General features: G+C 41.2%; 1 protein-coding gene across 1 annotated transcript; it reads left to right on the top strand.

Moving 5' to 3' along the window:
- The first annotated feature begins 4,581 nt into the window (after nt 1-4,581).
- Nucleotides 4,582-9,440, top strand: cipcb (CLOCK-interacting pacemaker b). Its single transcript, XM_006793028.3, is given in 4 exon segments — nt 4,582-5,441; nt 5,541-5,713; nt 6,792-7,621; nt 7,623-9,440. Coding segments are annotated over 4 exon segments (1,161 nt in total). The 5' UTR covers nt 4,582-5,332; the 3' UTR covers nt 7,672-9,440.
- Nucleotides 9,441-12,963: the final 3,523 nt, after the last annotated feature.

Below are 12,963 nucleotides of genomic sequence, written 5' to 3'. Positions count from 1 at the left end.
AATGAATAAATGCAGAGTGGTGTATAAACTGCTCTGCACAGAGAGTGAAAAGAGGGGAGTTTCTGTCAGTGCTGTCACTGGGCACAAGAACTGTGATTGGACAGTTAGGATTCTTCTCTCAGCGAGGACAGTGAACTTACCGAGAGTGAGAGCGAGTAAAAGTCCCCAGCATCAGGTTTTAGGAACAGTTTTGAGGAACAGATTCAGAAAGTTCCACATAGTGTATATAATGTCAGACACAAACAAACACATTGGCCAACAGACTAACCCATGCTGAATGAGCGCACACAAACACACAATTTGGCTGTTGGATGAAGTGTTTAAATGAAAATTAACTTGTTGTTGTTTGCTCAGAATAAAAAATTGAATAAATCGCTTGTTTAAAAAACATTCTGTATCGTGAATTGTTTTGTCAATTTAACAATAACTGACAGTAACATCATCAGGCTAAGATTTCAGGGAATATAAAATAAAACATATTTGCTGGGATGAAAAAGACATAATTCATGTGTTGGAGAAGCTAGGCAAACCAAAAAAATCAAAAATGATGCTTGTTTTCTTTTTGTATAGTGTATTGCATGTTTAAAAAAGAAATATTGCACACGTCCGTGTGTGCATGCTGCACCTCTAGGCAATTTAGGAAGTTGTATTAGGCTGTCAAAGACGAAATTACTGCTGTGCCTGACTGACTGGTAATTGCTCACTGCAACATGCCTGTGAGTTTCATCACTTAAAGAATAGGATAGAAGTCTTTTCCGGTCCCCAGTTTTCAGGCACGAAATTGTAATGTGTAGGTCCGACTGATGCTTCCCAGGGATCCACGAATCTCTGGGTTGCACGGTGGGACTTCTGTGACACGGGCTTGATCAGTCCATCTGGTAGGTATTCCACAAGATTGGATCTAAAGAGTTTAAACATGGGGGAAGTTCTTCGTTTCTTTTATAATATTTTTTGTGTGCATTTCTTGAACCAATCCCATGAAAATTATGTTTTGGAGTGAAACTGCGAGGCATGTGATTGCCATGTACCTAAGTGGTTCCTGGAAAAGTCCAATACTCAAAGTTTCCACTAAAATAAGACAATCAATATTATCCACTTTTCATGTCCTTACCTGGTTTTAATGTTGTTTCTGGTTAGTATAGAATGTATTAGTACATTGGCACATAGTCATTTGTTTTAAAGTACTGATTTTCTAGTTATTCTCTGACCAAAATCGACTATGCAGGGACAGAAAATGCACAAAATGGCTAAGAATCACAAGAAAACTATTGCATAATTTAACAAAGAGTCAGCAAACTTAGGATAATTCTTTATATGCATGAGTCAGTATTTTTGTTTTTTTGTCATGAACACCGAATACACGAATGGTGCTTTACTGTGAAACATAATAAGGTCATGAAATAAAACCCACTCCAATTCTTAAAAAAAAAAATCTAAACCCCTTCTCTGTTATCTAGATTTGCAGACGATTAGGGTCTGTAATGTGAGGACACTATAAGATCTTTATCTGCAGAAAACAGTGTGCAAAGAACAGGAGAGTACTGTCCATCCATTCACTTCTGCGTATCCTTCCCAGGATCGCGGGAGCCTATCCCAGCTGTCATAGGGCGAGAGGCAGGGTACACGCTGGAGAGGTTGCCAGTCTGTCGCAGAGCTAACACACACAGACAGACAACCATTCACACCTATGGGCAATTTGCATTAATCAATTAACCTATCCCCACTAAGTGCATGGAAGTGGAAGCCGGACTACCCGGAAGGAACCCACGCAAACACGGGGAGAACATGCAATCTCCACACAGAAAGACCCCGGCCTGATGGTGGAATTGAACTCAGGACCTTCTTGCTGTGCAGCAACAGTGCTAACCACCGTGCCACCGTACTGTTATTCACTTATTTGTATTGCATACAGGGCCTTTCAGGTTCATGTGAGTGTGGTTGAAAGGAACGCTTCCTTATATAGTATTTCACAAATGTGGATTATCAAGCTCACTAGACAAGGAGCAAGCATTTAATGAATTGAATCAGTCATCACTGAATTATGAATTCATAGATGAGAAATAAGTACCATGTATTACTCTCTTTATGCCCCCCCCCTCAAAAAACCCCCCAAAAACAAACAAAAATTGAGCAGTTAGAAGTTTCAAAAATGTTTCTGAATTATGTTTAAATGCATTTTAAGCAAATATTAAAACAGAATGTGTAGTCCCCAAAGTCCCCAAACGAAAAGTTATTAAAACATGTTAACATAGGACTAACAGGACGTCACCTGGAGTGAGCACTCAACCCTTTTCTGGATCTAATTCTCCTCCCAGCTGCTTCACATTTGGCTGCAACCTGCCTCCGTGTGAGCTGAAGGTTTCTGCACATTGAAGCCAACAGACTCACATCATCTGCAAAAAGCAGAGATGACATTCTGACAACACCTTCCATGCCTTGGCCATACATTGAAATTTTGTCCATAAACAGAAATGGTGTCAAATGGCAGCCAGTGTTGTGCAGTCCCACATCCACAGAGAAAAACTCTGACTCATGACTGGTAATGTGACCCAAGCTCTCACCAGAGTTATACATGGAACAGATAATCAGAATATATAAAATCATTCCTGGTACCCCATACTCCTTACAGGACATGCATAGGGACACAGCTGAATCCCTTCCCCAAGTCTACCACATGTAGACTGAACAAACTCCCACGCACCTTTGAATATCCTTCAGAGGATAAAGAGCTGGTCCAGTATTCCACGACAAGAACAAAAACCACATCTTTCCTCCTTCCAAGCAAAGCTGAGAAGGGTGATCCCCCAAAAGTTGGAACACATGTACCAGCCCCCTTTCGTAATGAGAAGAACCACCACCCCAATCTGCTAGTTCAGTGTGACTGCTCCTGACGTCCACCTAATGTCAACAACTCCACAATATTTAGAGCCTTGAGAAACTCAGGGTGAATCTCATCCACCCTGGAAACCCTGCCATTAAGGAGTTGTTTAACTACCACAGTGACCTCAGCCACAGGGATGTGGGAAGTTGTCCTCTTTGTCCTCAGTCTCAGCTTCCACTGCAGGTGTGTCAGTTGAATTGAGGAGATCTTTGAAGTACTCCACGACCTGGCTATTGAGGTATTGAAGACATGTGACCATGGCAGTTATCCTATCCGCCACTTATCCGCCACTTTGTGACAACCATGGTGACGATAGGGGACCAAGTGAAGAAGTCCCCAGTTACACAGGCCTAAAGACTGGTGGTTGTCAAATATGATGGACAACACTTGAGCAATGTCTGGATGATGCCATGTGTAGTCAGCAGCACAATATACAATGTACACTGGAAGCCTCTTTGTTCTCCTTAGTTGCCTAACTGTTTGCTAGAATCACTTCAAGGCTGAATGAAAGTCCAGGTCCATGGTCTCACTGAACTCCTTCCACACCTGGGTTTTTCTTCAGCCACTCCCATGAATGTACTCTGCTTGGCTTGCTGGTACTTGTCAGCTCCCTCCCAAGTCTCCGTTGCCTCCTAAGCTAACTAAGTTTATTAGGATTCATTCTTCAGCTTGACAACCCCCTTTTCTTACTGGGGTCACGGGCAATGCAAACAAGAACCTTATAGCCATTACTCTGCACAAATTGCATTCAAATTAAGATTATAAAAGTAGTTTTAACTTTTCATGTTATCCTTTTGGTCACAATTGTATCCAAGAATAAACCACGTTTTGTTTTTGGCTGTTGTTTTACAAGTTTTTCTATCAAATTATTTTAAATGTTTACACATGAGCATTTTCCTTCTCTTATGAGATTGTGTAGCTTTGTCTACTCATATACAGCATACTCGAGGCCTCTTGTTCGTTCTCGTCTTTTGTTTATTTCTTCAGACATGCCGCAGAGGAGACTTGAGCTCCTTGGGTTAGCTGCAGGCCAGCCACGATATTATGTAATATAGCCTAACAGATCACTCTCACGTCACTGGATTCCCCAACGGTGCATTTGAGATGCCTACGCTGTACAGTACACCTCTAACTGCACAGCGAACACAATGTCCTTAACTTGCCACACATTTGGCAGCGGTCACGTTTTTCAGCTGCTGGCGCCACTGTCCAATCAGAGGCAGGAGAAGTCTCTGTTGGGCGGGCACTGTAGCTAAGAGAACGTGACGTTGCTGACACTCCAGACAAGGGCACGCCTTTAACTACCAAATATGGCACAGTGGCTCTAACGAATATATCGTCCTTTGCATTTCGACGTATTTGAACAATGGCTGCTATATGAGGTGATCAGAAACTCATCCACCATCGGTTACCAGCTTTTGACTTTGAACCTCAAAGGGGATAATTAAGCCTATCTGCTATAGGCGGCTGCCACCGTGCTCCGCATGTGACCGAGCAAACAGGGCAGGGAGGGGCGGTCTGTCTCGTGTACGGTACCGTGGACCAGCGAGTTTAGTCAACGTATCTGGGCAGCAGCACCAGCGACCCCACCGAAGAGAAGTTGTTGAGTTGCAGCTATAGCCTCTACCCGGATATACGGTCGTATACGTCGGCTTTAAGGACTACGACGTTTAAGCAGCCCCAAGGACGAAGTAGGTGTATTCGAAGTTTTAAACGTTTTGCGTTTTTGTTTGTGTGTATACTGTCACTATTAGTACTAGTGCGAGTTGACGCTCTGACGTTAGCTTGGCTATCAACCGTTGGTTAGCGTAAACAATGGCTAGCTAGTTGGTTAGCTTAACGTAGCTAACCCAAATCCTGACTGTAATAATGAGGTCGTCTATTTTGCGTTTCATAAATGTTCTTTGTCTTATTGTAAGTTACTTTAAACGGTAGTTATTTATCCCAAAGAACTACCCTTCATCTTATGCACAGTAAGAATAGCTTTATGTAGTGACTGTATTTATATATGTAGATTAGGTGCAGCTGAATAATTTGACATTTATATTTTATGCAGGCGAAGTTTTCTTGTATTTCCATTTAGTTACGTTAATCACACACGTTTTGGGTGAAATATAAATAAAAGATGACCCAATGGCTAATATTGTGGGTTTGTGTTCTTATAAATTCAGCTGGAATTGTTTAATGAGGTCAAATGAATCTAAAGCACCCACACCAAGAAGAGGGAGTTGTTTATTACAGTCTTAAAAAAACTTTATGTCTATGTAACTGGTCGCGTCAGCTAAAAAGATGACCAACAGTGTCTATTTGTGACTTTACAACTTTATGTCCTGCCATTTCTATGTAAAGAGGGCCTGCTTAGTGTTGTCCCAGCTTTCGCCTTTTATGTGCTGATGTAGTTTTGTGAAAGCTTGCGGAGAGCTGGACCTTGTCAGTGCTGCGGGAAGAGCGATGACCACAAAGAGGAAGGCAGAGAATCACACCAGGGCAGGAAACCTTCCTGTCATCATGAAGCCTGGAGGCTCCCAAGCTGATTCAGAGAGAGACTCTGGCTTTTCAGGTTTAGTTACACTCCTTCATATCAAAATATTGAAGTGTTTCTGAAGATGGCATTTAATTTGAATTGAACCCCAATTAACCCCTTCTGTCTGATCTATAGATGCGAGCTCAGAGCACATGAGCACGATGGACACCACAGATTCTGAGGATTCACCACACCCTGTTGTACAGCAGGGACCACGGACCACTGGCTCACGGACCCACCCTTCTGGACTTGCAGTGGTGGGTGGGCTCTCTCCCATGATCATCATGAACAATGTCCTGCTCAAGCAGGTAATTTGGGGAAAGGCTTAATTATAAAACCACAATATTCAATTTTCTTATGGCATCTGAAGAATTTCATTAGGAATAGTGGTGTTGCTCTTAATTGTGTTTCGGTGATACCAACATGGTGTTTCGATAAAGTACAGCTTTCAAGGATTTGTCTTCATAAAATGTAACTGTGTGCATCTCAAGGTTATTTTTTTGCCTTGTTTTTCCAGTTTATTTTTAGCAGAAATAATAAATTCTGGTGCACTGATAGGGTCAAACTTGTTTTTCTCCTAAGGAATGAGCCACATGTCAGGGCCTGACATTAAAGTCAGAAATTGGTGGGCCAGGCCATCTATATTGACAAGGAAGTTAATTTAGTGATATTTTTGTGCAAAAGATTCATTTCAGTGCCCCCAGAGATGGCAAGTAACTGGATGTGTGAAAATGTGTGACAGAGAATATGGGGGAGCTACTGAGAAAAGCGAAACGAAAACTTTATTTGCTAACTGCAATTCTGTGGTTTCTAAAACCATTTTCACACATGTTCTGTAGCTTTGAGCTTTTCTAGCAGACGGGGGCACATGTGAGAACACAAAGTCAGAAGTGGTCAGGTCAAACATTAAATGATTGGTAACCTAGTAGAGCACTGTGTGATGCTTGATTGCGCACAGGTATTTGCATAGTGTAACCTCAGCGAGTGGGTGTCATGTGTATTAGCTCCGGCGCCTACACCTATAACACTGTATCATTTTATTTCCTGTAATGAGAGCACATTTGAAATGGACTTAGGATGATGTTTTGACCTGATTCTTCCAACATTGTCCCAAGGTTGTGTGTGAAAACTGCTTAAACCCACTGAAGACTGGAGATTCTGCTAGTGATGGCAACTGGAGAATGACAGCTGTCTCATAAATATGTCCTTTTTGGGTTAAAGTGTGGTGTGTAGACTCGTACTGTGTGGGTACTCTTCAGAAAGAAATGAGATGATCACACAAGAACTGGTTGCTATGTGAGCACTCAGGAGCTCCTTAAGGAACTGTATGAGCTGTGATGCTGACCTGATTTTCAGAGCTTTCAATATTCCTCTTGTTGTTTGCAGCCTGGAGAGAATCCTCCTGCTCTGAAGCCCTGGGGGTTTAGTCCAACTGTGGAGGTGGTTCAGCAGCCTCAGGTGGTCTTTATCCAGCCTGTGGTTTCTCGTCAAGCTTCCTCAGGCACCAAAGAGGCCAACTCTAAACACAGACGCCCTAAGAAGTATTTTCCAATCCTAAAATCCTACCCAAAGATTGCCCCACATCCCGGGGACAGCTCTAGCTCCTCAGGAAGAGGAACTGCCCCCTCAACTTACTCCTCCTCTTCTTCTTCAGGGTCAGAGAAAAGTAGTACTTTGACCTCCATCACTCGGGAACACTGTCAGCGAGAGAAGCCACAGAGAAGTTCATGTAATAGTGCTGGTAACTCTGGCCCAACCACTCCTGGTCTTCCTGTAACCCCCACCACAATGTCTCCTTTGCTCCAGAGCAGATCATGTCTCTCAACAGGAGAAACCAACACCACTCCTGTGAGGGAGAGGCCTTCATCGGCTGTCAGCGAGGCAGACTGTACGACTTTGCTGTCTTTCAGTCATGCTCCTGGATCCAAAAGCCGCGCATTCCCTGTTTCCCCAGCGGTCGTCTCACTGAGCGAAGGTAACGACAGTGACGGCGATGCTGACACAAGAAGGAAGCGCTTCTGCAACACTTACAACATCCTGAGCAAATCTGGCCTGCTAGACATCACACTCCGTACCAAGGAGCTCCTCAAGCAGAACCAGCGCACGCAGAACGACATAGACCGGCTGAAAAAACAAACAGACCTCTTTCTTCAGGCTCTGCGGAGCGGAGACACCAGCATCTGTGTTAAACTGCAGGCCACTCTTTTGGAAGAAGACAGAGAATGAGAAAGAGAGTTCTGTTCAGTCCAGTTTAAAAGCAGATTAGACCTGAACTAGGCCTTTATAGTAATCCTATAGACTTGAGATGGGAAGGAAGACAAGGATTGGGGGTTGGTTGCATGCAGAGACAGATGGACCGAAAGTAATGCGTGCCCCACAATACACACCCACCCCCCGGACTCTCAGATAGGCAGCATGCTGTGGCCTACATTTAGGCTGCCGGCTGCCTTAGGGCCCTGACACACCAAGCTAACCTAAAAAAAAAAAGTTGGTGTTGACTTTTTATTGTCTCTCATTTAAGAGTCGCACTCGTTGTAACATTATAGGAGGCGGCCAGCTGGCCACCAACGTGCACATGTGGTGTGCACCTGTATGAGGGGGAATATTTATTGAAAGAAGCAGTCGGTGTGCTAAGATTATAAATTGAAAATACAAAAATACCCTTATAAATTTTTCTGTGGACATTGTACACTTTGCTGTAGGCTGTTGCTGTCAGCCTGTAGTGTATGTCTTTTTTTAGAAGTCTTTAAAAAAAAAGGTGAAAAACGCAATGTGTGGGTCAACAGCCTGTCCGCGAAGGACACGCTGCAAAAAAGACAGCTTTGGACAGCCACATACTTCAAGTGCTGACTGCTGGACTACTTTTGGCTTGTTGTGTTGGGGACCAAATAAGGCAGACGCAGCTCAATGTTCTTCCTCACTGAGCCGGACTAGATCTCTTCCACTGAAGCTGTCTCCGTGCTGGTGACAATTTTAGCAATCAAAACTCAGAAGCTCTAAGAATTTCTTCTCTCAGTGGAGTTGTAGTACAACAAAGCTTAATTTAAATCTTGACACTGGTCATTTAAATCTGGATACAACATGAGAAGGTGTTTGAAAAGAGAATCTATGTATAAATCAGTCTGATCATATGTCTTGTTGCAAAAATTACTTGCATCATTCATGGTAGTTGTCTTTTGCGTTGCTCGACAGACACGAAGTTGACAGTGAAATTCAAGTCCAATTGAGTTCATGCAGCAGTTACAGTTGCGTAAAGTCTCTTATGTCACACTGAATGTGTTCAGGGCTTCTTCGCCTGTCAGCATAGTCAGACTTACATGTGCCTACACAGTGTCTTTTGTTGAAGCTCAATTTGGAAAATGTGAGTTGAAAGTTATGGTCTGGCCAGTTGACAGTTAAACTTCATCTTTCCCATCATGTTGATGGCAGATGTTCCTGTGTGAACCGTCTTCATGGCCATTTAAATGCTTCCCTGACATCCCTTTGTAAATGTTTTCGTTTTTGGCTTTTTCCACTTGTAGTTAAGGCCTGTTTGAGTGTAAACAACACATGGGCGTAATATTAATATTTCAATATTGACTGCCTTCAAGAGCAGAGTTTTCCTGTATGTTTACATGTGTTTATAGAGCTACTTTTTTCCAACTTTTTATTGTAATTTTTTTTTAGTCCACTAATAAAAACCCCATCTTTTAGAACTCTTGATGAAGACCAGTCGTTGTGCATACATGGCCTTTCAAAATCCAGATATTTTTAATGTACAGTTAAGTTTAAGTTTCTCTTTTGTAATCATGGCCTTAAAATCCAAACCCAGTGTATGTCAGATAACTTTGCATTTGCACTAAGAAATGTAAAAGTAGCTCTGAAGCAATTTCTGGACAGAATTTGATGGCAGCTATGGTACTGTAGCTTTTTTTGTTTTGTTTTGTTTTGTTTTTACATGAAGTGTATCGCAACACATAAGCACACTACTAATCTATACATATGACTTATGTAGTATAACAATAAATAACATTTTCATCTTTTCTATTACTGATAGTTTCTGCAGTGTTAAATGTGTTTTTGTACATTGTGCATGTGATTGTGTAATATTTGATGTGATGGTTCTGTTCCTACAGTGCTTACGTTGACTTAAAATTGTCTCTTAGTGCAGAGGGATACTTTTATATACCTTCTGTTTAAACTTGCCATCTAAGCATGAATACGGTTTATTTAAAATGTTACCATAAAACGTGGAGGTGTCTGTCACACAAACAAAAACTCAGAGGTTTGGTTTCTTTCTTGAATGAATTGTTGGTACTCTGCAAAACAAAAAAACAAAAAACATGACGTCTGTATTGTTGCACATTTGTCATGTATTTGCTTACTTGGAGTGCTCTCAGCCTACATCTTGTGTTTTATCAGTAGGCGAACATGTAAACACTTTTGTCCTCAATTCTCAAAATCAGTAGGCGAACATGTAAACACTTTTGTCCTCAATTCTCAAAATCACAGATATTTTGACTCTGGGGGAAGTGCCAGCTGCAGATTACAAGTTTCTAAAGTGAACACAGTAAATTCTTTGATTTGCTTCCTTCTTAAGCTACTCCCAAACCAAATTTATAATGTGAGTTTAGGGAGGTTGCGCTATCTGACATCCAGCCTTTTAGGTTGCATTTAAGACTTTGAGGTCATCCAACTTACTCCACCCACTTTCTTACTGCAGTGCACCAATTTCACTGTCAGCAACACAGATACAAATGCATCTGCATCAACAATCTTGTAAGGATTTAGTGGCTTAGCATCTCTCCTACTGAGAGTGCTGTGGTTATTGTGGCTGGATAAATGACTGCTTGACCCTCGGAAATCATATTTTCCATATAATCTGCAACAAAGTTCAGATGAGTTTTGAAACTCTTCAGCTCATGGCCTTGTAAAACAGTCTGTAAAAGTCAACTTTGTAATACACAACACAGCTTCCCACCCCGCCCCCTCTGATCCTTCTGCGATTGTTTGTGACCTTATCGTCCAGCATGCAACAGTTTGGAGTATTTTCCTGACCTTTGAGTCTGCTCTTTCAGATCCTTTGTACTCGAGACAGCTGTATTGAGAATAAGTTGTTTTGAAGTCGCTTTGGCTCTAAATGAAATTCCTGACTTGTAATCAGTTATTTGCTCCCACTTTATCTCAAATAAGCTCCATGTGTCGCCTTGTTTGATGCATTTGGCTCATATAAGTTTCCACTGACTTTCTGTAATAACCACAGACGAGATGTCGAGGCAGTGTCACAGTGACATTCTAAACTTTTCTACAATAACAAGCTAAATATGATGACTGGATTATATGGTCTAAAATCAGTAGATGTTAACAGACCCACCATTCAGTTATGAATTCATTTTTTTAATAAATGGAAGAAAACTAAATTCTTCCACACCATAGCCTATATATCTAACTTTTCATATGGCTTTGCAATGCTAGATCAGTAATTTGTCTACTCTATGTTCTTGGTGAAAGCCTTATTGAGATACTCGAGCAGCAGGATGGCCGCTACGATTTTGCTCTTTGTTTTTTTAACTCCCCTCAGCCAACAGCAAATACTATCATTTTACCACTGTCCCACTATCTTCTGTACTTTCAGGTGCTGTCTTTGCAGAATTCCCTTTATTTTTCCTTGGACCAGGTTTCCACCTCACACTTTTACCCGAGTTTATGAAATTGTTTAAAACACTCTTGACCGATTTGTCCTCGGCTGTAAATGATTCTAGGATAAATTTTGAGTTTGTTTTCTTAACGGTTCACTGCGCAGGTCAGAAACAAGAAAGACAAAAATCTTAAAAATGTCAGGACGGCGTTCTTCTGAAGTTCTAGCTGTTTTGAGGCTGGTTCGCTGCCAGTGGAATAAATCACATATGAAAAGGTCACTGAACTTTCGGCTGAAAATAGCACAAAAACGCTCTGTGCTTTCTTTACATGTACTTGTTGCTACCTGCTCGTGCGTAGTCGTTGCCGTTATCATGTCGCTGTCCAGGTTTCTTTGTGTGGAAGAAGTTCCTTTTTGTGCAGATGTGCTTGTGTAATGGACTATTTAAGTTTCTGATGATACTAGTGTGTATGCCACATGCTGTGTTCCTGATCATGTTGCGTGACTGCAGTTTTTTTTTCTTTGTTAAACGGTCAGCTTGTAGAGCAGTACAGTTTGGTAACACTGGATTTTGAGTTGAGTACTGGCAGCTTTGGTTCCTCAGTGCATTTCAGTCTGCCTTGTCACTTTAAAGATGCTGGTTTCAGTTTCAGTAGTACACCAGCAACAACGATGGATAAAAATAGATTTAAATATCAGCTCAAATATATATTTTTAGGATTATGCAGACTGAATGTGATGTGCCTAGCTCGCTGTCTTTTTTTTTTCCTTTATAAAATGTAAATAGAGGAAGTTGTTGAAGTCCTCGTGAGACTTTCCAAAGTGGGAAATTTTTAAGTTTTACGTCTTAAAACCTCTGAGGACATGAGACTTGTTATAAGTAACTTGTTTTAAAACACTTCAGCTATATCATTCAAAGATCTTATAAACTAAGACTGAAAAGGTTTGATGTTACATGCTTTAGGGCTCTTTTTTTGTACATTTTAAGTTAGAGACTCATTGTTTGTGTAATAAATGTCTTTCCAAAGAAGCTGCTGTGGTTTTTCTTTTTTTCCTTTCTACAATTAAACATGTCCATTTGAATGGTACTGCTGCTTGGTTGACATTTAAAACAGCACTCAGAGGTCACATAGTGAGGAAAACATTGAATTGTATAATCTCAGCTGGAAACAAGATTAGAAACAATGAAACGTGTTGCGTTTCTTTCAGCACACCTCTCTCCTCACAAGAGCTGAGCATGGAAAAAGGAAGTGGTTAAAAATAAATCTCTGCTTTCATGACATGAAAATAAGACACAAACAGAGGGTAGCTGTCGTTTCTTTCATTTTAGTTGGAACTCAGGCTTTACACCTACTGCTTTTAAAGGTGGCCCATTACTTGATATGTAATGAACATGAACACTGTTTTTAAATGTTAATAATCCAGTGCCAAACAAATGTGATCAGTATATCCCAGTAAAACAGTCACTTTTTTCAAGCTTTAGATCCTGTAGACCCTGTTGCCATTGATACTTGCTCTATGGTAGTCTAAAACTAACTGTATGCTAATATCTTATTTATTTTTATGTAAAATGTACTGCATGTCACCACCAGGGACTCTTCGTCATTCAGCTGCAGTCTTCACGGGTCAACATTCTCCATCTCACCCTATCCCTAGCATCCTGCTCTATCACACCATACCTCGCCATGTCTTCCTTCACTACTTGATCTTCCTCTTTTCCTCTTGCCTGGTGGCTCTATCTTCAACATCCTTTGTCCAGCATACCCAGTATTCTTCCTCTGCACATATCCACGGTCCTCTAACTTTTACTCCAAACCGTTCAACTTAAGCTTTTTACCTCTGATATATTTATTTCTAAAAGGGAACAATGAAGCCAATAAGCTATTGAACTGACTAAGTGGTCAGTTTTTACATTCAATTACACATCTCTACCGCTAGATG

The sequence above is a fragment of the Neolamprologus brichardi genome, chromosome 15 (genome assembly GCF_056152115.1).
Source record: "Neolamprologus brichardi isolate AB-2024 chromosome 15, ASM5615211v1, whole genome shotgun sequence".
In the NCBI taxonomy this organism is placed as follows: domain Eukaryota; kingdom Metazoa; phylum Chordata; class Actinopteri; order Cichliformes; family Cichlidae; genus Neolamprologus; species Neolamprologus brichardi.
The sequence above is the reverse complement of the archived record's forward strand: the minus strand, read 5'-3'. Positions and strand labels throughout refer to the sequence as shown.